Source organism: Diadema antillarum, unplaced genomic scaffold, assembly GCF_040938485.1.
Source record: "Diadema antillarum isolate AM-2024a unplaced genomic scaffold, OU_Dant_1.0 seq00000507_RagTag, whole genome shotgun sequence".
NCBI classification, from domain to species: Eukaryota; Metazoa; Echinodermata; class Echinoidea; order Diadematoida; family Diadematidae; genus Diadema; species Diadema antillarum.
Window position 1 is genome coordinate 2897467 of NW_027271462.1, and position 25592 is coordinate 2923058.

General features: G+C 38.2%; 1 protein-coding gene across 1 annotated transcript in view; it reads left to right on the forward strand.

The window, feature by feature from the left end:
- Positions 1 to 23662, forward strand: part of LOC139734053 (protein polybromo-1-like) — a 53408-nt gene extending 29746 nt beyond the window's left edge. Inside the window, exons 27-37 of the mRNA XM_071644869.1 lie at positions 154 to 270; positions 3096 to 3378; positions 7248 to 7289; positions 10609 to 10663; positions 11170 to 11262; positions 12054 to 12193; positions 13939 to 14136; positions 16895 to 16978; positions 20873 to 20996; positions 21688 to 21915; positions 23553 to 23662. Coding sequence (XP_071500970.1) covers positions 154 to 270; positions 3096 to 3378; positions 7248 to 7289; positions 10609 to 10663; positions 11170 to 11262; positions 12054 to 12193; positions 13939 to 14136; positions 16895 to 16978; positions 20873 to 20996; positions 21688 to 21915; positions 23553 to 23589 — 1401 coding nt within the window. The 3' untranslated portion in view covers positions 23590 to 23662. The remainder of the gene's footprint in view (positions 1 to 153; positions 271 to 3095; positions 3379 to 7247; positions 7290 to 10608; positions 10664 to 11169; positions 11263 to 12053; positions 12194 to 13938; positions 14137 to 16894; positions 16979 to 20872; positions 20997 to 21687; positions 21916 to 23552) is intronic.
- The last annotated feature ends 1930 nt before the right edge of the window (positions 23663 to 25592 follow it).

Genomic DNA, 25592 nt, shown 5'->3' on the forward strand with positions numbered 1-25592 from the left:
CCTCTAGTGTAACATTCAATGTCTTCGCATTTGGTAATTTGTGATTGCACTGAGTACAACAACAATGATGCAGAAAAGTGATATAAGGCATATCTGACAGATTATGTAGACCATGCAGTGTTTATACGATTTTGTTTTTGTGGATTATTACAGAAACCCATCCGCCCTCCCAGTGCTTTCATCTTGTTTGCTAGTGAGAATCGGGCAGCATGCAAGAAGAGTAATCCCGACATGACATTTGGCGACATCAGCAGAATTATTGGCTCAGAAGTAAGATGATTAGGTCTAACACTAACGTAGGACGCCACCCACTAACACATCACCTTCCACTAACTGTAAGAGAGGAATGCTAACTCAATTCTCACACACCTGGACACCCCCAATAAAGTTTGCACCAACAGGTTTTTGTGGAGTTGTCAACATTCGTGTGTGTGTGTGTGTGAAAGAAATCAAACTGATCGAAGAGTGTAGGTACTTGTGCCTGCACCAATGTTTAACGGCTGTATCTTGTTAAATGTTGGCTTTTCATGGAGACTTATATATATGTGTGTTTGTGTGGATAACATTTGACGCATGTGGTCTTTCATAACTTGTGGTGACATGTAATATCAGATTAATGTGTGTTTATGTTGACTAGGGGCATTCACCCCATCCATTCTTTCAAAGGTGTCATTTTTTGTGATGCATTTCTTTTTTTCATTCCATTTATGAGAAAGATGAAGTTTGATAGTTCAGCGTGTCACTAGTGGGCATCCTAAACTAAATGCCTGGAGTAGCATGATGTGTTCATATGTTGAAAAGAATAGATTTCAAAAGAAGTTGAAAAGAATCTGCTGGACCGCTCCTTTAAGACGAGATGCAGCAGCATCAATACTTTCATCAATGTAATTACACAGTGATGTCGCATTTCACTAACTTTCATCTTGGTAGGCCTCAAACATTGTTTTCATGGTGATATTGGCCGTTATACATGTCATGAATGCAACTTGTAATGAATGGAGCCTCAAGATACAACATATACTTTAGTCTGATAGTACGTGTCACTCACAATTTTGTGTGTGCTATGTGAGCGTACTGGTGTATATGCATTATCAAAGTCTTACTCATTCTCACTTCTGAAGCACCTAACCTCACTCTGTAATGTTGTGATGTTGTAAAATATTTACCAGACTGCTTGTGCAAAAGGTTTGTGCTTTCTGTCCTGTCCTGAGTTTGAGAGCAAGGAAGGCACAAAGTAATAGCAGACGCCACACGCTAACAATTTTCTGCTTGTCTTATGATTAAAGCTTTTCCTAATTTCCTACAATGAGATGTTGGGGAGCCAGAGTTAAACAGGACACTGGTAATTTGCTGCCCAGAGTCTGCATTGCTAACAGGCACCTGTTGTAGGAACTAACTTCAGTGTCAAAGTCTCACAGATTTTTGATCTCAGTGATATGTGCCGACCCTATCATGGCAGGTTTTTCAGTGTTGGATCTCTTTTTCTTTGCCTTCTTTCTCTTTTCTGTCCTTCTCCTCCTTTTCCTTTTCTTTTTCTTCTTGTTCTTCTTCTCTTTCTCCTTCATCATCATCATCATCTTCTTCTTTATCCTCTTCCACTATTTATCCTCCATTTTTCTTCATCTTTCCTTCCTCTCTTTTTCCTCCTCCTTCATTTCTTCTTTTTCTTGTTCTTTTTTCTTCTTCTCCTTCTTCTTGTCCTTCTTTACCTCTTCTTCTTTTTCTCCTTCTTTACTTCTTCTCCTTCTTCTCCTTTTCTTCTTCTTCTTCTTTTCTTCTACTTCTTTTCCTTCCTCTCTTTCTCTATTCCTCCTCCATTCTGTCTTCTTCATCTTTCCTTCCTCCTCCTCCTTCATTTCTTCTTCCTCCATTTTACCTCCATCTCTTCTTCTTCTTCATCTGTTTCTTCTTCATTTTCATCATTTCCTTCTCTCACTTTGTCTCTTTGTTCTCACTCCTTCACTCTTTGGCCCGAATTCACGAAGGTGGTACAAATGAAACTATGGTTTAAACCATGGACAAAAACCATGGAGCGCCAAGTGTCACATGCAATATTTCGTTACGAAATTGGTCATTTCGTCGACAAAATGACTGTTTCGTTAACGAAATTATCATTTCGTGAACGAAATGTTCATTTAGTTACAAAATGTTGTCATGTCGTTACAAAATAATCATTTCATCGACGAAATGACTGATTTCGTAACAAAATATTCCATACGACACTTGGCGCTCCATGGTTTTTGTCCATGGTTTATTAAAAACCATGGTTTCATTTGTACCACCTTCGTGATTGTGTCGTGGGCCCATTATCTTGCTTTGTATTTTGCCTTATGTGTGCAACTTGTGGTGCTGACTGTCACTGTCAAACTTAACACCTCTCCTATACAGCGATGCATCTGGCATGGGCTATGACTTGGTGCTACCCACTCACTCACCAATCATGTTTGATCATAAAACTTTGTAAATGTTTATTTTCCAGGACTGACTTAAGATGGGGTATCGTATTGAATTTGTTGCATTCTGAAATGTACTTTGCTTCTTTTTTTTTTTTAAACCATTATTGTGGATTTGCTCTGTCAACATTATGCCTGAAGCATACAGGGCTTTTTGAATGAATTTTCAGCACTAGTTACTGAAGACCTTCACTGGAGAAAGATATATATTGTATATATATGGCAGATGCGTTAAAGGCACAGAATAGTTTTTGACCGATAATTTCTATGCAGGAGGTCTGTGAGCTTGAACTCTACGTTATAAGCTCTTTCGAGCATGCAGATACACTGCTTTGTATGAAACATTAAGTTTGATGTTGTATGAAGTGCTGTGAAGCATTAAGTGTGCACGATATATTGCAGCCTTTTCAAACACATAAACCACATTTATTGCATTATAGGCTGTTTCATTTTTTTTGCTTTCTTCCTATTTCCTACAAGATTACTTTCTTTAATGAGATAACAAAGAAGAATAATTACTTAATACTCATTGTAAGCTATATATTCCTTGTCAGTGTCATACGCCTATGTGATGTCTTGCCTGTAAGTTTAAACAATTTTTATTTTGCCCCACCCTGCGATGTATTCTGGCAAACCTCACAGTGGCGCAAGCTGTCCAAGCCAGAGCGGAAGCGGTTTGAGGTGCAGGCGGCCCAGATCGCGGCCAGCATGCCCAAGGTGCCCAAGGTGGATAAGGACAAGGACAAGGACAAGTCTGGCAAGGATCCGGCCACCCCGGGCCAGGCGGGCAAGGACGGCTCCGCCGTGGACCCCAACGGGATCCAGGTCTACGAGTGCGGCTGGGACGGCTGCGACTATATGTACGAGGACCTGGAAGATCTGATTTCCCACGTTGTGGAGAACAGCGGTCACCTCAGGGCAGCGAGTAAGTGATGGCTGCATGTGCTCGGCCACTGTTGGTCAGTGGGACAGAAAGTTTGAACTGACCTTTCTATACTCCCATCTTTCCTCTTCTTTTTCTCCCTTTCTACTCTAATGAAGTCTACAGCTTCATTTTGTCTCCCCTTGACAATTCCCCCCCTATTTTCTGTTCAGCCCTTCTCCAAGGTCACCAAGGCATTATATATTCATATTGTGTAGTCTGTCTGTCCGCTTATCCATGTCAATCTTCTTTGGTTCCATAACTATTTTAGATATATATTTATACACTGTATTCGTCCAACTTTTGCTAATCATTGTAAATGGATACTACAGGGTAATCAGCTTACTAATTTGGGCCCAATATGAGGTGAAGAGTGATTGTCAGGGTCAAACTCCAAAATGTCATGGTCTAGGCAGTCATTCAAGAAGAAATTGATATTATTCAGTTAAACTTTTTTTTTTCCACTTTGATGTATTATTAAAGAGAAGTCCATTGAAAAGAGTGATGGCCAAATATATCTGAATGGATTCAGGTGTCAACATTGACAAATCAGTCTCTGAATTTCACCACTTCTCAGGTTTGTCATGTAAGACTATCATGCTGGAGTGGTTGTCAGTCCTCCCCTGTTATGTCTCGGCTACCCAACTTTTCATCTATTTATTAGATATTGGGTTTTTTGTTCCTCCTCTTCTATCACTTTGTACCTCCTCCCCTCTCTGTCTGTCTGTCTCTATATCCAGCTGTCAGACTATTCTTATAATGCCTTCATGTTCTTATTTGTTTTGTTTTTTTCACATTCTTCCTTTTAAAAGGGGGAAAAAATTGGCTTGTTTCTGTTTTGATTTCTCCAGTAGCCTTATGTGTTAAGTTTGACATTCCCCTTTTAGAAATCTTACCCCTAAAGTTCCAAATTTGATTCCGATAACCTTTCATTCATATTTAGGGATAATGCTTGCTTCTTTATTTTGTAAAGTAGATGTAAATAACATGAATGAATTCTATCAGACATATGCTATATAATGGCCATCCAAACAAACTACAGTGAAGTTTCATCGTCATTTTAGAGCATTGCAAAAGATATTTTACTCTTTTGCTTTGAACAAGGAAGCACTTGTTCATTTTACCCGCTCAGCAGTTTTAGTAGCCCCTAGCAAGCGGGCAAGTGAATTTAAACATAGTTGATTATAGTAACGCTTTATCTTTATTTCACATATACACCTTAACAAGGCAAAATTTATGCATTTGATTAACCGACGCTGGTAATTCCCCTAATGCGTCACTCCTTGTTTATTGTTTTCTTGCATGCAGTTATTAGCCCCAAGGCTGCTAGAGCTAATATCTTTCTTGTAAAGTTATCAATCTATTCATTAGAGTTCTATTTAAATCCAATACTCAATTTCAAGTCCTCATGTTCATGTACAAGTATATAGCACAGGGCAAACTATGGGCCTCTTCATACCCTATATACACAATGTATGTTTTTTTATACCAAGCAAACAAGCAGCTTAATAATTCATGTTTCATGTTCAGTGCTTTGAAGTACTACGATGATAAAATCTACTTTCATCCATAACTTTTATGCACTCTCAGGGTATATGTGTAATTTAAAATAATGCTACTAACTATTATTTTAGAACGAGATTTTACAGACCTACAGTACCAATCTCTTTCACACTATCCTGTTTCTGTTAGATTCTGTATCAAGTCATCAAAACTTTTTTCTCACCAGTTGGTTGTAAATTTGACTTCTTGTGCATCCATACATCCATGTTGGCACATTAAAGGGACTGTACAGTACTGGTTGAGATGAGGATTCAGGTTTCTAACATTTTTTTTGGTGAGATAATGAGAAACTCGTATGAAATATGAAAGAGCATGTAATTTCCAAGAAGGATTCAACATTCATTTGATGAAAATTGGCCTTGAATTGGCTGAGATATTCAAAAACGCAATCCCAATAAAATTGACAGGCCATGACTTTTGTTAGGATCTCTTTGTGTTTCCTTGTTTTTAAGTAAAAAAACTCAGTCATTTCAAAACCGATTTTCATCAAATGAACTTTTGATTTCTCTTAGAATTGGCTTCTAAATATCTCGCAAAATGTTGCAAGCTGAATCCTCGCCTCAACCAGTACTGTACAGTCCCTTTAAAGAATCCATATTAGGATATGATCCCTGAAGTGTGTTAAAGTTGAATTGTTTTGAGAGACAAGGAGATTTGGGAGTGGCAATGAATGACCAAAGGAAATTCTGTATTCTTGTCTGTCCTCACTCTCCTCCGACATCGACCTCCATCGGGTGATGATGGAATTCTCCTTTGTAGAGTCTCTTGGTAAGCAAGCAGGTAAACACCATCGTGTCACCTGTCCCGTGCATCTCGTCTCCTCTCCCTCGACTCCCTCCTCCTCCTCCTCCCTCCTCCTCCTCCTCCACTCCCTCCTTCTTCCTTCTCCTCCTCCTCCCACTCCTCCTCCTCTTCCTCCCCCAATCCAGCCTAAAAAGCAATGTGTTGGCATGCAATGTTTGCTATCAGCCAATATAGCTAGACACAATTATTATTGTTATCATAGTTTTGGCACAAATATCAACAGTATCATTATCAGTTATTTTATTGCCAGTATTGTCATTATTATTATCATCATCATCATCATTATTATTATTATTGTTATTATTATTATTATTAGCAGTTGTAGTACATTGTACAAGTTGTAGTAGAAGTAGTATAGTAGTAGTAGTAGTAGTAGTAGTAGTAGTAGTAGTAGTAGTAGTAGTAGTAGTAGTAGTAGTAGTAGTTGTAGTTTTTGTAGTGTAGTTGTTGTTGTAGTAGTAGTAATAATAATGATAATAAAAGTAATGGTAGATGTAGTAGTATCATTATTATTTTTGTTGTTATTGAAATTAATTTCATCATCATCATCATCAGCATCATCACCATCTTTATAGTTATTGATAGTAATAGTTGAAGTAGTACTGTGCTAGTTTTGCTCATGTTTTTGTTATTTTTCAAATAACCGGCATTGTTATTGTTTCAACAACAAGGTGACAAATTGATTAGAGTGATTGTTAAAATCAAATGAAGTAAAAATTCAGCAACAGATTACAAATTGATTGCCACATTGCTGTATTCTTGGTGATAAATCTTAATGATAAGAATCGAAGCCTGCAGTGCATACGATACACTGCTAGCAGCAACCAATGGAAAGGAGGGTGTTGGTTTCTTTCTGCAAAATGCGTTGTTTAATAGCCTTCACCAAATTTGCTGCAAGGTTAGCGAGCGTACCATAAATTCCAGTGTGGTAGGGTGGTAACCAATTTACCTAGGGTGTACCAAATACATTGCTGTATCATAGTTATCCAGTTTCCCTCACCCTCGTGCATGTAAGTATCCAAAATCCTATGTTCCCCCATGTAATGGCTCCAAAATGCATGCTGTTTCAAGGTGGAACCTTGTTGATATTTCTGTGGCCTACAAACTACCATCTTCTTTCTTTGTGAGAGGCATAGTAGATTCTGGGTGTTGATTGTATGAGAGGATCAGTGTCTGTACAGTGTATGTCATCACATTAACCTTTAATGTGCTTCGAGTGCTGATTGGCACAGGAAACCCCGTAGTGTTCTACACACTGTCCAAAGTCCCCGGTACTGAAAGGATTTAAAAACTCTTTTAACGTCTGTGAGTTCCAAGACACACACCCAACACCAGAGAGTGGATCGCAGCTCCGTATAGCAGCCGTGGCCTTGGGTGTTGAGGTATTTCACCACCGAGAGCCCTACCCCCAAGATGAGTGCGGATTGGAGTAAGGGGTGGGCGCTGACTTGCAAGTTAGCCCCCAGCCGACCTTTTAACTATGACGTTGTGTTGTTTTGAACTAGGCACCACCACCACCGTGGAGGGCACCGATGGCACCACCAAACGTGAGTCTCGTCCCCCATCCCTCCTGCTGTCTCTTAGTGTTGCACTGCCCATGCACCCTCAGTCAAAGTGTGCACCGTTTGTAGTGTCTGTTACTCTCGCATGCCCCTCTCTCACTCTCTCTGTCCTTCCCCAAAGTGTCTTCATGAAGCATTGATTATGTTACACCTTGACTTTGAGTGTGCGTGTGTGTCTGTCCTCCTAGACTCTACCTTCTGCCTTACGATCGTAAAAAATCCAAGAAAAATATCATACATGACTTCTTTATTGTCATTCCTATCATGAAGGAAAAAAAAATGGCACTACCTCTATCTCATGTTGCTGTGTGCAGAAATTACCAACATTGTCAGCACCGTGTCCGTGGTGTAACAAATATTGTGTAGAACATGCCACCATCTTCTCATTTTTGATTGCCAAAGGTTTTTAAATTTTGTTTCCCCCAGTAACAATGTCTTATTTCAATGTAAGCAGAATCACCCACTCTCACTTCATAGGATAGCGTCTCTCCCTCTGAGCTTAGTGTTCTTCAGGGTGGCTGTACAGCCTTTGGGTTGGGATGTGTTCCCCTTTTCTTTCATTTGTGGAGGAGAACAGAAAAATTGGTGTGATTATTGTCCAATGCTTACACCATTGGCAAGATAGACACTGTTAGGACCGTAACTACAGTAAGATAGACACTGTTAAAACTGTACCGTAATTACACAAAGTGAATATTCCATGTAACTGTTGATGATGTATTTGGTGCACATTCTCCCGTAAAGGAAGTCAAAATCAACTACAAAGAATTATAAACGTAGATGCATACTGCAGATATTTTCTTCCTTTCTTTCTGTCTTTCTCTTTTCTTTGTGTTATTTCAGGAACATCCAATAATTAAAAAAAAAAAAAAGCTTTGAGGATTGACGAATAGATATTGCAAACCTTCCTCAACAACTTATGCCGGAGGATTAAGGGAAAAAAATTCAAAATGTCCATTCTAAGTTTCTCCTCAGTGGTTGGTGTTGTAACAAAGAGTATTATTCATATAAAACAAACTAACTAATGAAATAAGACACAAGGTCAAGTGTTTTCTTATAACGATGAACTAAATATGTATTCCTCATCAGCAAATCTCATATTCCTGCTGACATCTGGAGTATGAAACACTTGAATGACCAAAAGGCATTAGTTACATTCAGACGGTAATCCTTAATTTCGAGAAGAAGCTAACTTCGAGGATAAGCTCGAAGGTACGTATTGGGCGACAAGTTTTGCGTGGTCTCTTTTGTCACAAAATCGGTCATTTTGTCAAGAAATGACAATTTTGTTGGTGAAATTGTCATTCTGTTGACGAAATTGTCATCTCGTGACGAAATGACCGATTTGGTGACGAAAGAGAACATACGACACTTGGCGCCTCATACTTAATTACGAGCTTATCCTCAAAGTTACATTAGCCTATCCTCGAAGTTAAGGATCACTGTCTGAACTTGGCTTGTATCTCACCACTATTTAACAAATATGTAATGAATGCATAACCAACACCATCTGTGGAATGTTTACTTTCCTTTCACTTATTGCTCACTAACCATTTATGAGTTGATTATTCATAAAATATTTGTTCTCACACCTAAATACAATAGGTAGAATATTTGGTTTTGTATGTTTAATTTGTTCATGCACAGTTTCTGAGCAGGGTCTGCAGTAAATCTGTAATCATCCCATGCGAACAAGGGAGTTGCCGCAATTTGTGACATGTGTTTGTGTATTTTCGTTCACTGTTTTGTTGTTTCTAAGTACAGTGTGTTACAGCCATAAAGTCATTGTGTGTTCTTTTTTTTCTTCTTCTTTTTGGTTATCATTGTTCATTTATTTCATGATTTCTTTGTTTATGTATGCTTGGCATGTATCAATAAAACACCAAGTCATTATTGCATCGTGATGCTCGTGTGTAGCATGATATCTGAACTGCCCCATGTTTCATCAAGAGTTAATTTGATTTCATCTTTCCTTATTACCTGGACTGCCAGAGACTTACAAATGAAATCAATTTTGATCAATGAGATTAATCTTAACTCGTGACAGAACAGGCCCCAGTTCAGTACACCTCAAGATCTAGGCAGAAATATGTCTGAAAAGAAACATCATGCTGTATACATGCTGCCTACTGTTACTTCATGTTCCAGCTTATCTTCAAACTCTTATCCTTAAATGTGCTAGCAGTAATCAGAACATCGCCTGTGCTGAACCCCCCCCCCCCTCAATATATTGGTTTTCAAGGATGGTAAAAGGAGTAATGTAAATCATCATAATTAAATTCAATTGTTTTCTTTCCATCAGTAAAAGGAAATACATAATACAATGTGATGCATTTATCATTTAAACTGTTAATCAATTTGAAAAGACAGATCATTGAGTATAATACAAAAGCATGTACAAATGACAACATAGAAAAAAGAACAATGCGTACTTTGCAATTGTAACAAAAACAAATGAATAAGAGCAAATATTTGTCCTTTTACGAAAATTCACCCAAGGGATTTTTTTTTTTGGGGGGGGGGGGTAAAACAAAAGTAATTGGTCAGTTACACTATTTTGCACTCAGCATGAGATTTGTCATTTATCATGATTTTACATTACAGACATATTTTAGAGAAAATGTGTGTAATCTGTATTGTTCCCCCAATTCACTTAAGTGCACTTCTGATATGTGGATGAAATTAGTGTTTGTAGGCAGGTCTAGGTGCAAAAAAAAAGGGGGAAACGAAAAGATGTTTATACATGGACATTGTTGCTGTTACAGTCTTATGTGCATTTATGACCAAAAATGTGGTTAGATTTGTGCATTGTGAATGTGGCTGAATTTTGTAGCAACCTTGCATGCTTTCTACCATTGAAATTTGAATTGTGTTCTCGAGATGTAAGGTATTGTGTCATTATGTCCCTCTATTTTTCCCCTTAAACTTTTATACATTAATATGGTCCATTGAGTGTCTTTTTGTATTGCGGCTTGAAAAATGTGTTATGAAACTAGTACACTTGTATGATGATGTTAAGTGTTTTGGTTATGTTTTGATAGCTTTATTGCCTGCCTTGTTCTAATAACTATAAAGAGAAAAAATGGCTACAGGATCAACTTCAAGTGTATACAAATGATACAATTACTAGGAAAATTCCTCCTCCCCCCCCCCCCAAAAAAAAAGGTCCTTCGCTCAAACTATAGCAAGGACAAATGGAGTGAATTTCTCTTTACTTTAGTCACTGGACAACCGTTTTCTACATATCTTTCTTTGTGTGTGTGTAATACATGCTTTGTTTTTTCTCATGCTTATCCCTTGCCAGGAGAAAATTCTTTCCTTTGCTGTTGGAGGACGTGTACCCGCTTCAAGAAGAATCAGTAAGCGTGGGAGGTTGTGACTTCAGCGTCACACTTCATTATGATGCTATTAGATTGTTTCTCTTAGAGCTCAAAGGGTCTAGATGTCCAACATACAAGATGTCAATAGAAGAAGGACATTTGAGGTCATAGATCACATGAAGAAAATTGTCAATGTCATGTTCACATGCAAGCTTATGGCTCCTTATTCGTAGTTTTACATTGTAGGAAAAGCAGTTGTAGTTTTGACATTTTAGCTGGTCTATAAATGTGCCAAGGCTAGTTATGAAGCATTTTGTCCAGGGGTACAGGCACAGGGTATTCTCTTTCCATTTTGTCTGGACACTTTGAAGATAACCTTTTGTGGAAACAGGGAAATGCTCCCAAATGAATCAACGTTTCTAGCTAACCAAATGTTTGATGATGATTCCAATTAATTTATCACAAAGTATAAACTCTGATCTTGACACATAGCGAATTGTGACCATTTTATTTTTCAAGTCTTCTGGTACTATTCTATGTTTCAGACCTTTCCCTGTCTACTCTCGCCTGGTGAGACACTGCAAGGAGGTACACATGAAGCATTCAGCTAGGATGATCTACCCTCATCAGCTGTCCAGGTGAGCCGCAAAAAAAGCCTTTGGATGTATATGGTCGCTGTTTCCTGTTGCTAATTTTCTTGGTCCAGCTCTTTGAACAGCTGCACATCCATATTATGTTGTTGTTGTTGTTGTTTGTTGATGATGATGTTTGTAATTCTGTACCCTTCAAACATATTATATTCTCACATGTATATATAGTTGTGTGTAACCATATCATTATCAATGACCTAATTATTTATGCTTTGGGCAGTTTCAGTGATTTCTGAGATGGACAGTCATGGACTCAGGGTAATTAAGGCACTGAGGAGTTGCAGTGCCAGACTGTTACTACGATACAGGCTTTTGTGTTCTCATCTTTATCAGCAATTTGTTCAATTTATGTTTATGCAAATTTCAAGCATTCCATTATACTATAGCTACATGTATACCAATTATAATTGCAGACCATTCATTCATTCATTCTGATTTTGGGGTGAGTCTCTTTCTTTGGCCCTTGTCAGTCCACATTACAGATGCTAGATACCTCTCTCCATGAGGAAAATTTTTAGGAACTTCAATCCAGTGTATGGTATTATTCTGAAATTTTCGCCAAATGTGCCAGAATTATGAACTCCAGTAGGTTGCTGAGATAAGTTTGAAGGCCTGTGTTCATGCATATCCAGTTCTCTTGATTCAAGATACTCCAAAGCTTTAGCTTCACATAATTTTAGTAGGGAGTGCAGGGATACGCTTGAGAGTCACTATGATGTTTGATGTTCTCCAGTTTTGAAAATCTCAGAATTAATACTTTTGTGTCTCTCTTGTGCCAGGAATTACTATTCCCGTGAGGCCCTTCATGGGCCCAACGCAGTGAGGCCCTCCACTCCCGGCTCCAGTGCTGTCATGGGCGTGGTAGGACCGCCCACTCCTGTCGGTATGGCAACTCAACAAATCAACCAATCATACGGTGGTAATTTAGAGATGTCTCTTTTTGTTAGAAGTCTACACAAGATCTCTCGGAGGCTGTGCAAACAGCCCAGGGTGTCATTTGCATATCATACCTGCGTGATATATATCTATATATTTGTTTTTTGGTTTTTTTTTAAATCTGTTTTTCTGATCTCACAGTGAAGTTGTGTGAATGTGTTAACATTGTTTGTTAGTGGATTTTATGTGCAAATATCTCATATCTCACTGCAAAAAAAGAAAAAAAAAACTGAAAAAATTTTGCATCTGGGTTACTTTTGCTTCTGTTCTAAATTGTCGGTATGATTGGTTGTCCTCTTGTTTGGGAGAAATTGGGAATTGAAATTGATGTTTGGTTGTGCATGGATAGTATTTACTTTTGCTTTATAATGCATTTGCATGCTTTCTATTTTTGAATGATGTCGTAAAATGACACACAGGTTATGACATCATTTGTTTGTGGGTTCTTTTTCATTGCGCATGTTTGATGTTTAATATGCCAGCCTCTTGTAATTGCATGAATTCCTCAACACTGATATTGCATGACCGCCCGACACTTGAGATATTGATTATTGATCCCAAATTCATATTTCTGTTCCCAATATGTACACTAAGCTTTGCAAGTATATGTTGAAGGTTGTTGTAGTTTTGATTTTGTTTTTTGTTTTATTTATGCATTTGTTTTTGCCAATGCTTTCAATTATTGACATATTTTGTGTTGTCATTTTTTCCCTTTTGAGTTGTGGAACAGAGCTCTGCATAGTTTAAAGGACAAGTTCACCTTCATAAACATAAGGATTGAGAGAATGTAGCAATATTAGTAGAACACATCATTGAAGGTTTGAGGAAAATCGGACAATCCGTTCAAAAGTTATGAATTTTTGAAGTTTTTGTGCAGTAACCGCTGGATGAGAAGACTACTGCAGTGTGTGAATAACTTAGATGTCACATGCGTACAACAATATAAGGAAAATATAAAGAGAATTTCACAAAATTTCATCTTATGAAAAAAGTTCACATTCCCCCGACTTGTTACCGACAAATGTTATGGGTAATATCATTCCCCCTGCCTTTAGAAGGAGCCAAGTCAAGTGCTCTTTTATTATGTGAAAAAAATGAAAATATGTTGAATTTTCTTTATATTTTCTTTATACTGTTGTACGCATATGACTCACAAGCTGTAGTAGTCTCCTCATCCAGCGGTTCCAACACAAAAATTTTAAAAATTCATAACTTTTGCATCGATTGTCCAATTTTCCTCAAACTTTCACTGATGTGTTCTACTAACATTGTTGCATTCTCTCAATCCTTATGTTTATGAAGGTGAACTTGTCCTTTAAGTACTCAGGGAAAAAAAAAATCAGTCATATCAACAGAGGGTAGATAAGTGTGAAGAGGGTAGTTAAATGTGTTTAAAATGAAAAAAAACAAGAAGTGTGGGTGGGATTAATGTAATGTCATATTGTGCTTTTTGTTGTCATTTTGTATGCAAACATATCATGCCAATTTTTATTATCCAATTAAGGAAGTGTTTTAAAGAAAGAGAGACAAAATCATGGATAGAAAATGCAGTTTTATGAGGAAATTGGAAGGCTTCATAGAATATGCTACCAGTGACAGTATGCAGAGCTCTGGATATTTCCATGGGTATTAAAGATTTTTTGTTGTTTTTGTTTGAGTTAGCCACGGGTATTAAATTTGTTTTTGTTGTTTGAGTTAGTTTGAACACCTCATCCTCCTCCGACACAGGCTATGCCATACAGGGGGACATGTACGGCGGAGCCATGCCTCACGGCGGCCCCCATGGCTCCCCCTACAACCAGGGCATGCACTCCTACCAGCCCGGCATGCTCCCACCCATGGGCCAGCCGTACCCCCCTTCATCCGTCATGCACCCCCCTCCCGCTCCCCACATGGGCGTGGTCCCCCCTCATCAGCAGCAGCCGGGTGAGTGTGTGCGCACCAATGCATGGTGGAGGGCACATTCTGAACCCTGGGGGTGAGGGGTCACCACTAACTTCCTGTTTCATCTTTAATTCACACATTCACTTGAATGCAGACTTCATTTTTTTCCTAACATTTCAACAGAGTTCGAGGTTTATACATTGGAGTGTGTGTGTGTGTGTGTGTGTGTGTGTTTGTGTGTGTTTGCGCACATGTTGTTGTGACAATCACTTGTGAAAAGGTGTAATTTTGGTACAGTTAAACTGCAGCAGCATCTTCATAACTTGAAATGCTAACTCTGAAAGATTATAAACTGTGTGCGAGGGGCAGCTCTTTTACCAGTGATTCATTTATTTATTTTCTTCTCTTTAATTAGTCATTTTGTCTTAAAAGAAAAAAAAAGGTAGTTAAACAGTTTTGTCAAGTCAGAAAATGCAGGGAGACCGGGGGTAGTTTGTGCAGTTGATGGGAATAATTTCTGTGACTAATGCATTTTCATCATAGTTTGGACATTATTAGACCAGTACTTTCTCTTGTATGAGCAGTTCATCATTGTAGCTGTTTAGGTAATATATATGCTTTGCTCACTTGTTTTCTTAGTCAAAAGCTATACTGATATTTTGTTTCCTGGGAGAATGATAGAACTTTAAGCTTAAGAAATTAATAAATGAGAGTTTTCAGGGTGTTCATTTCGACCTCTGATCATTCTGTTAATATATTGTGTGGTTTTACTCCCATATTTGGGTTCGTATGTAAAGCTGCTTCCAAATTTCATTTTAGTTTGATGCAAAGTATCCTTTCTTTCTCACGTTAAATGGTGCAGAGTTATCATCAAATTCTCTTAGAAATAGAAAGATGTTTAGTTTTCATCTACAGTTTTGTTGCAATTATTATTTGTTCATTCATACAAATAAGTTTATACACGTATAATTATGTTCTAATTTAATTCATCTATTAAATATTTACTTTATAATGCTTTTTTAGTCACACACACAAACACACACATGCACAGGCAAAAATATATGAAAATCCCAAATATTTTTCTGTTTAAGGCAGAGTACGTTTTAGTGTTTATCACTGAGACAACTTTCCATTACTTTGATTTCTTTCTGTTTTTGTGTGTATTTGACATATGAATTCAAATCAGTCAGAGTCAAGTGGTTCAGGTTCAGCGATTAGGAGCCTGCTTGTGCTGTGAGCCCAGTTGTTTTAATTCTGTTGTATCAGTGGCACAATCACTGTACTTAATGTACTCCAAAAATTGTCTGTATCCAGCTGCATTCTTTACCTTTGTGCCACAATTTGAATGAAAATAATTTCTGTGAGATATCGAGGGATATCTTACTCTGGAGGGAATGCAGACGACTACTTGTGCTGTCAAGAAAGTAATTTGAGGCTTCTCTCAAGATGTACATGATAGTCCCAAATATTCACTTTTGTGTGTTTATTTTATTTATGTATCTGCTTACCAGAGAAATAAGGAATATCCTAAAGGACAAACTCTAATATATTCGTGATAAGTTTAGCAGGATATTGGTTTGTGCTCCCACAAAGCTTAGTTTGTTATTGTACCGGATATGCTTGTTGTTTTCCCAAAACTGTGTGACATAGAATGGAATGATGCACCAGCCACTCTGTAACTCTGCTGGCATAATTGTTGTACCACTCCGCCCTGTGTACAGTATGACCTCTTGTAGCAAAATGGTGGCTTTGTGTAGAGCAACTAATTTACAAAATTATGTTAATTGTTGTAAGTGCTTAGGCAGTATTTTTTCTGTAATATTAGTTTTTGTGTGTGCATATGTGCATTTTTTTTTCTCCAAATGCAAGTATTAAGCTGTGACTGCAGTTCTAATAAACATGCTTGTGGTATTGTCCAATATTAAGAGGCTGCTTTCGATATTATCTCTTTTTTTTGGGGGGGGGGGGGTTCTTGTTGTTAAGCTCCCCTGCAACTAGGTTTTGGTTTTGAAGCAGGGTTCATAGACAGCAAACTAACTCATTTTAACGCAGCTGATATGCTTATGTTGTATCCATATTTGCTATGAGGCATAATTCCAACTTCATATTTGCCTTTACCTCTATCTCTTTTCGTATGTTTTTTTTTTCTTACAAGTTCCTAACATGCTGTAGTGAATGACCTGGAAAATCAGAGTTAAGGGGGCTTAACCCTAAAAGGGCTTAACATCCATTCAGGCAATTTTGCAAACACTTGCGCTTCACAGACCCAAAAGATGTGATAATGTGTATTTCATATATGTATCGCAGTCACTGTGTCACATCAAAATAAGAACTCTAATAAAAAACTTAAAGAATGCATCATTTAAAAAGATGTTTCTTATTCTTCTACAGTCAGCTTGCTCTAGCAGTAAGCCCTGCAGCAACGAAACTGTTCTTCAGTCAGTTCAGAGCCTGAAACATGCTTCATATGAGATTAAAATGTAGTATTTTGTATGATAATTTTAAGCTGCATATATGAAAAGTTTAATGCTGTCATTTGATAAACAGTGCTATCCCCTGTGCAGTCCAAAAATGATTGAAAATTGTTTTGTTGTGTATAGAATATTTTTTCAAGTGATATGTTGCTCCATGTTTCTCCAAAACAACCCAAAATAGTGATCCTAATAAGAATGATTGTGCATTTTTTTTTAAATTACACTGATGTTGTTTCCACCGTCACCCCCCCCCCCCCCCCACCACTTGTTCTGCTGCATCGTTGACTTATGTTTGTTGATGTCACTGTTGTTGTTGTTTATGTCAGGCATGATGCAAGGCCCGTACAGCATGGCTAGGGGGCAGGCAATGAGTCCGCATGCTGGGGCCCACAGCCCTGCCTATAGTCAAGGTGAGATGTCCAAGCCTTTTAATTTTTGCTGCCGGTTACGGCTTTCTGAAAGGTCCTGGCGGAGAGGAACACCTCTGCTCTATCTTTTTTATGCCTCCGCCACGAATTGGTGCCGGAGGCATTATGTTTTCGGATTGTCCGTACTTCCGTCTGTCCGTCCGTCCGTAATGAATTTTGTGGACAGCGTATTGAAATAAAAAACCTTTTGCGGTATCCTAATGGAACTTGGCATGTATGGATATTAGGGGTGAAGTTGTGCCTATCAACTTTAGGGTGCACATGCGCAAGGTCAAAGGTCAAAAGGTCAAGGTCAAATGCTCAAAATTCCAGTATTTCCCCCATATCATGCACTGCCTGAAGATATTTTCTTGAAACTTAGTGTATACATGTATTACCCAATTAAGATTCTCTGGTGAAAGTTTGGGGTCATGAGGTCAAAGGTCAAAAGGTCAAGTAAAATGTTAAAATTTCACTTTTTTCTCCATATCGTGGAAATAGTTCAAGGTACAAAGTATCTTCATGGAACATAGTATATATGCATGTACTGACTGGCAGTGATTATCTAGGGAATTTTGGGTTCATGGAGTCAAAGGTCAGGGTCAAGGTCAAGGGCAACACTTCAAAATTTTACTATTTCCCTCATATTTATGCAACGCCTGCAGGATTATTTTTTTTAAACTTGGTGTATGCATGTACAATGTATAACCCAATAGAGATTCTCTGGGAAGGGTTTTTTTTTTTGGCCAAAAAAGGTCAAAGGTCAAAGATCAAGTGAAAGTGCTAATCTTCTGCCTCCATATCTCAGAAGTGGCTCAAGTTATCTTGAAACTTTAATAGTACATATTTATGCATGTTTTGCCTGACAGTGATTCTCTTATGAATTTTAGGGTCAAAGGTCAAGGGTCAAAGGCCAGATGAAAATGGTAACAATTTTCTACTCAATACAGAAATTGCACTTTTTTCTCCATACACTGAAAATTACTCAATGCATAAACTTATGAAAGGGTCAAAGTCAAGTAAAAGTTCTAAAATCCCCAAATACATGCTCTCCTATTCATCCTATTAAACCTAGGTCAAGGAAGGTGAACATTCAACACATTTGTGACAAACATGTCATTTTAATATTTTTCCAATTTTGTAAAAATGTAATCTCACATTGTCCATATGTACTATAGACCTATTAGGAAAATCATGCATTATGGCGGAGGCATACCAGTTGCCATAGCGACATTTCTAGTTTTTTGTTGTTCTGTTTCTTTTTTTTTTTTGAAACTTTGTTCCAAGTCAGAAAGCTGAAACTTTGCAGAATGTGCAGGATTACGGGGCAGTATATCATGTTACAGGTTGTATATATGATATGATATGTAATTGTGTAATATATAGAATATACAGGGTACCTGTCATGAAGGAAAAACAAGAATTTCATGAATTGATAATTAAATGATAAGGAAAAAAGAGCAAGGTTACATGAACATTGCGACTGTATCATTTGAAGTAGTTCGGAACATCACTAAGTAAGAGAAATGTCATCGCTGATGTTATCTCAAGCTTTGGAGTGCCAAAAAAGTTGAAACGAGGGCAGAACTCTCCCCCCGCCTTCTTCCTTCTGCCCTCATTTAAGCTGCCCCACGGGTACAAGTTCACTGATCTGTGATTGGGTGTGGGTGTCCTATCCTCAGCTGTTACTTTTTTGTTTGAATTTTTCTTTTTTCTTTTTTCTTGATTTTTGTATATCAGTTGATACATTTCAAAAACTGACTCACGTCTTCAACATATTTCTCCAATTTACTTGAATTGTTTGTATCTACCTTTTTTTTTCCCCCTTCATATTGGGTCCAGACACAGTCCTTTGTTTGAAAATCAGCATCGCGAGAAACTGTCCTAAGATTTTTGACTGACTATGATATCATAGACTTGACAGACTGAGCCTTTACACAAGGTTACTGCAATTGGAAGTTCACACTAGTATTCATGTGATGTTAGACCTTGGGACTTGTCAAAATTTTGCTGTTTGTCGCATTGCCAGACCTCGAGGCTAGTACTGTAGCTTTGAGAGCATTGCCATCTGTGCATTATGGCCAGTTAATTTGCATGTATGTGCATCGTGAAGGAAATTTGATCGTTTATATGTCGGTTTTAAAAATTATTTCCCCCCTTGATGAGCTTCAAAGACTTGTATTGGCTTGAACGTATGATCTGCTGTGGAATTTGAGTTGTGTGTTGCACAATTTCTGTGTCTGAAAGAAAAAATGTACGAAAAACTGTCTGTCACACTTTGTCTTCTTATTCTGTATTGAGAAAAATCCCAACAGACATCCTTTTCTTTTATCTTGTAGAATGTTATCACCTGGTATATATATTTTTAGATGGGGATGGAGGCACACCTTACATGTATGTTTGCTAGTGTCTGCATTGCACACCCAACTTGCACTCTGTACACAAAGCTTTTAATACCACAGAGCTTATAATCCTGTAGAGTCAATGTCTGAAATGCATTTGTTGTAGTGTTGCAATCTTTATCAGCCCTGAAAGGGTAATACCTGCTTCACATCCAGCTGGACCCCATGGGAGACCAGTGTAGTGCAGCTGAATATGGGCTATCCGGCCGTCTTCTCAGATGGAAATGAAACAGACAAACAAACAAACACTTTAAATTTGATAATCTATAGTGGTGGCACCACAGTGTAAATCTTCCTTTACAGCAGCGAAATGCGGTGAAATTTGATGTAAGTTTTCCTATCATCCAGAGAGCTAGCAACAGAAATGACAAATACGAGGTTTCATTATCCCAGAGAAATCTTGTGGTAATATTCGGCAGTGTTAAGGCGATAATAGACCATGTAATTGTAGTAAGTTACAGTGTCATACAATTTAGTGAAGGCTGGGGGGGGGGGGGGGGGGAAGGGGTCAAGTGTTGCAATGGCCAATTTCCTTTTCTGTTTTTATGTTGTTTTACTCAGATTTTCTTTACATGGAGCACGACATGAAAATGTGCATCAAAATCCTACTAGAACTGAGCAATCACTTTGATACTTTTCAGTTAATATAGAATTCACTTGATGAGTGTGCCAAGTTTCACGAAAGACAGATACCGGTAATCTCTTGTAGCAGTTGCTATGGCGATTTAAATCCCTTTTGTTGTGTGTACGCACAATAGAGAGTGAGTCATTGCTATTCCAAAGACCCTTAAATTCAGAGCCCTTTCTTAAATGTAGAAATGTTGCAGCATTTATTTTCTGTCATTGTTTCAATTGGTTCATATCATCCAATTTTGATGATTCATGAACTAGTCATGATATCAAAACTAAAAGTCTATTCTTTAAAAAGTTGTCCAAACTTTACACCCATCAAAAAAGGTGTATCTGATGACTTTCTGCTGTTTTGAGATGTAAGGTTGCATTGGTATAGATATGAAGATGTCTAGGGCATGCACAGCATGTGCTACCATAAACATTAAACAATGAGAGATGTCAAATACTTATTCATATGTTTTGCCAAGGGCTCATTCCATTGAGGATTTTACCATTATTTCAAGACCCAATTATAATTTCAGTTACAGTAGTAGCAGCTGCATCACTTTCAGGTGATCATTTGTCACTCAACTACCATTTCTGTCAGCTGCAATCAGTACTAGAATGATGGTAACTTCTTGCAGCAACAGCTTATCCAGAAGCAGGATTACTATGTTACTTGTCATTGCAGCAAGAGTGGCTACCACAGCAACTTTCTGTGAAATGGAACCCAAACGTTGTCTGTATTAAAGGTCTGTTTTCAGATTGTGTCTTTTACCAACATTCCTTTGACATATTGCATCATAACATTTATGTACAGGAAAAACAAACAAACCCTAACTTATGGTGTTGTTGGGATGGGGTGTGTCTGTTCTTCCATCAGGTGGCGTACCTCAGGGGCAGCAGAGCATACCCGCCCAGTACCCTCCCTTGGCCCCACCCCAGCCCATGTTCGTTCCTGCCCCGCCCAAGACACAACGACTGCTGCACTCCGAGGCATACATCAAGTGAGGCATCTGTCTTAAATTCTTCTTCTCCTTCTTCTTCTTCTTTTTTTTCCCCATCTGAAAGAGCAATATGAACCTCAAAGCGTGACTATGCAGACTTTCTCCCTGCTTTATACGTTCGTAAACTCTAATCTTGTGTTCAGTTTATGTTTATTCTCAAGTCTCTCGTGGGTAGACCACATGAAAAATCAAGTGATAATTCAAACTTACAGTCAACAGTGTGAACTGGCAGGGTGAGACCATTAGGGATGAAGGGAAATGAAGAGTGGGATACAGCATCATGAGTTGTCATGACAACAATTATGATGGAGCATGTATTAAACTCAGAGGGAAGTGCTGGGATTGCTAATTATTTTCTTCTTACTGATATAAAAAGATAGCACCTCTTGTAAACCTTGTGTAATTTTCTGCTGTGTTACACTCATTTGCATATCATTTGCATATTGAGAAGTTTATGTTACTTTGAAGGAGGACAAAAAAAGGTCAGTGAATCTTCAACTTGTCGATTTTTTAATCTTATCAAGATTGCTTTAAAAATGCAAGGAATTAATCATGATGAAAGGACTCCCGAGGTAAACTCTAAGGGTACGGTCACATATAAACTGTGATTCATCTTATAAAGCTTTAGCATGGTTCTGTATTCCTGTAGAATGATACCGAATTTCTTCCTCATTATTTCTCCTCATCTCAGGTACATCGAGGGCCTGAACAACAGGTCGGAAACCATCAGCGACTGGAAGCAGAACCTGACGGCCGCCAAGGAGACGGTCGCCATGACAGAGCAGCAGAAATCCCGCCTGCCCCGCCACTGGTTCGCCCAGGGCGTGCTGGGAGAAGAGGGCGACATTGTGGACGCCCTGTGGAAGATGCGGGACATCATGCTGAACGACTCGCTCATGATGCCACAGGCTTTCCAGTTGTAAGTGTGCGGAGTTCCCTTGCTCAACTTTGGAAGGACCTTGTTATTTCATGTGCATGTGTGTGTGTGTGTGTGTCTGTGTGTCTGTGTCTGTGCGTCTGTGTGGGTGACATTTAGAAAATACAGATCGACGTAGGTCAGAGTCATGACCTGATACTTGCAGTACAGGAACTTTAAGTCGTTGGGAAAATTTTAAACTCCAGTCAGTTTGTGAGACATCTCAACATGTGCCTTTATGGCGTTCAAATTTATGTGTAAAGCCCTTTTGGTTGATCTGCTTAAAGGGGATGGCTAGTAACTGATCAGTGGGAATCAGTTGGAATGCTGAGGGATGATTGTTCCAATCCTTGTGGGATTCATTTAAGAGTGCATTATATATCTACTGTTGTGTGAAAATTATTTGCTTCAGAACGGTCTCATATTCAAGTAATGTGCAGATTAATGCCCCGTCACTGACCAGGCACGCTAACCTGGAAACATTAAACTGCACATTACTTGAATATGAGACCATTCTGAAGCAAATGATTTTCACACAACAATAGATATATGATGTACACGTTGTACTCTTAAATGAATCCCACAAGGATTGGAACAATCACCCTCCAGCATTCCCACTGATTCCCACTGATCAGTTACTAGCCATCCCCTTTAAATCTGCTGATATGCATCTTTCATTTCACTGCAGTTGTCCAAAAAAAAAGAAGAAAAAGGTAATGTCCTATTTAGATGCTTCCTGTTTGTTTGTTGTGCTGTAGAAATGTGATCGTTTACAGATAATTCAGTCATGTAGTTGGGTAATCAGGAAACAGAAAATATCTGTTTGAATATGAAACAAGATGGTGAGATGATGAAAGGCATGTAATGTATTCACTAGAGACCATTTGTATAGTTTTGTGTATTGAGCTTCCAAAAGTGTAACTTTAAGAATTTCTTCCTTTTTGTTTCCCCCCCCCCCCATAAATCTTGAGTTTCTTAATTGTATTTTTTTGTGATGCAGTGAAGCAGAATTGCACACATTTTACCCGCTGAAATATGCTACTCATTTTTTTTAAATGTTATTTTGTACACCAAACTTATTTGATTTTTCTTTTCTTCTTGGGAGGAGAGGAAAAGCTTCATATGACATCATGAAAGTAGAGCCCTGATTAGCTGTAGCTAGCCATGCGCGAAAATGTAAATGATGCAGAAACTTGATTTAGCACTCAAAAGAGATGGCTTTTTATTCATGTTCTGTATTAATTATTGTTTCCAAACCAAATTCAATATCATCCTGATGTACTTTTGAAGCACATCCAAATTGAATTTAGCTAGCTGTCACTCTTCTCCTCTTTCATTTTCTTTGTGTGTGTACAAATAATTGAACATATTAATGTATTCATATGCAGTTAAGTGTTGCACATGATGTAGTTTTCATGCAAGCATGTTCTGTTAAAACAGACATTTTAATAGTTGATATTCAAATGCAGCAAAGTGCTTGCACTGTTTCACTGTACTTTCTAGTGAGTATGAAGTCAACTACATGTACTTTGTGCTCAAGATGAGAATAGGACTTTCACTTACTCAACATTCTACATTGACAACGACACGATAAAAAATGAAAGCTTTATGTTGAATTGTTTTGTTTTTCTCCCTGTCAGCCAAACTCTGGACACGGGCGCACAGCCTGCGCTTTGATGACAGGTGACGTTCCACGTGTACAAGGAAGAGATCTCAGCACCATCTTCTGAAATGCAACGTCCAAACAGCGCCCCTGCCTCGATTGTCCCGTCATGTGCTTTCAAAGCTGGAATGTTAGTTGCTTCAGCGCAAGTTTATGGGACTATTCAGTGCTGGGGAGTGGAAGAGTGAACACAATGTTACCAATTCACTCAGATTCTCCAAGAGGCTCCCAGAAATCTGTCATATCTTCTTACGTCCTGATATACAAAGCTCTCCTGATATGAGATTTGCTTGTGCCCATTGAGGTGCTTGTGGAACAGAAGTATCTCCCTGCTTGCCTTACGGAACCTTTTGTGGTTTTCAATGTCTAAATGTTGTTGATAGCCTTGATAATACAATCACTATTCATTTCAAAGTGAATGATGAAATCTGCCGCATTTACTGTTGCACAGTGCGATGCGTAAAGTGGCGTGAAGTTATGAGTCGAAAAAATTTTGTTACATGTTGATAACTACGTTTCTATGATTTACATGATTGAAATGCTCAGAAGTATTAAACATTCCACTCAGAAAATATGTGTGATATGTAATGGGAAGTACAAATATGTGACCGCCCTGAATATGAATTGCACTGAAAATACAAGTCAGTTCCTAGATATGAATGATTCATACCATTTTGTAACCTTTGTTGAATTTATGTTGATATTACATTAATCTGTGTTGATACATGATTACCGGTAGGTATGCGTGGCACTCCTCTTTATGAAAAGAAAGATGAATACCTCTCCTGCAATACAGTTAAACCTGTGTCACAACCAGCCTGTCAGTAGCAGCCACCTATATACAATGGTTTACAAAATTGCAAGCTCAGGCCACACTGTCCATAGTGGCCACCTTTCACACTGGCCACTAAATGTTTCCCTTTATAAAGCCTTGATAGGTAGATTTGACTTTATTCACTCCAGAGTGGCAGTCTTTCTACCTGTCTCCATGTCATTTTCGGAAGAGATGTGTGGTTTGTGATTCTCAGTCCCTCGGTAGACAAAATGAAACCAAAAGCAAAAGGAATATGGTTGTTAAGAACTTCCCTGCTCACGTGTGCGCCAACTCAGTGAGAGAGACTTCTTAATGGTGATATCGCTTTGTATGCTACAGGTTGTTTTTTTTTTTTAAACATGGTTATATGAAGTTTCATCACATATCGACCAAATTTGTTTTGTTCAAATTCATCTTTCTGTCATTTCAAGCTGAAACTCTGTACTGCGTAATGAGGTAATTAAGGGGAAATACGATAGCTTGTACTGTTGTGTTGCTGTTACAGAGTATGAATGGATGATACAAAAACATGACTGTGATAATGACTACACAAGTCAAGGCATGTTGTGACAAAAGATAAATTTTACTCTTCCTTTGAGAAGTTTACTGCAATTCCTATCCAGGTTGCACTTTTTTTTTCCTGTCTTTCTGTTTTGCTTTGTTTTGTTTTTGTTTTTGTTTTTGTTTTTGTTTTTGTTTTTGTTTTTGTTTTTGTGTTTGTTTTTTCAATTTGAGGTCCTGTAAGGATGAAATTGCACACTCGCTCGTCCCCTGCAGGCAAGACAAAAAAAATCACCGCCCCAGATCTGGCTCACTAACGTCAGTTTTGCAGGAAATTCAGACAAGGAATGCAGAAATCAACGTTTGACATCTGTTGTGAAACATGTCCAAAAAAAAAGCCACATCCTGACCAGAAATAGACACAGAGATAGGAATTTCCTGAAATCAACCAGAAATAGACTCAACTCACCTGATGTAGGGGGGAAAAGTGGGAAAATTTCAGGATGGGAAATTTTCTTGAACTCGATATGCTTTACTTTTCAATCTGTTTGATCGTTTGTTGTCTTCATTATGTTATGTACAGTGAATTTAATTATTGTGTCCTTGGTACTGTTTATGACATACAGTTGATTTTGTATAGTGTCTCATTCTGTATATGTTGTTTTTTTCTTTTTTGTTTGTTTTTGTTTTTGAGAAAATAGT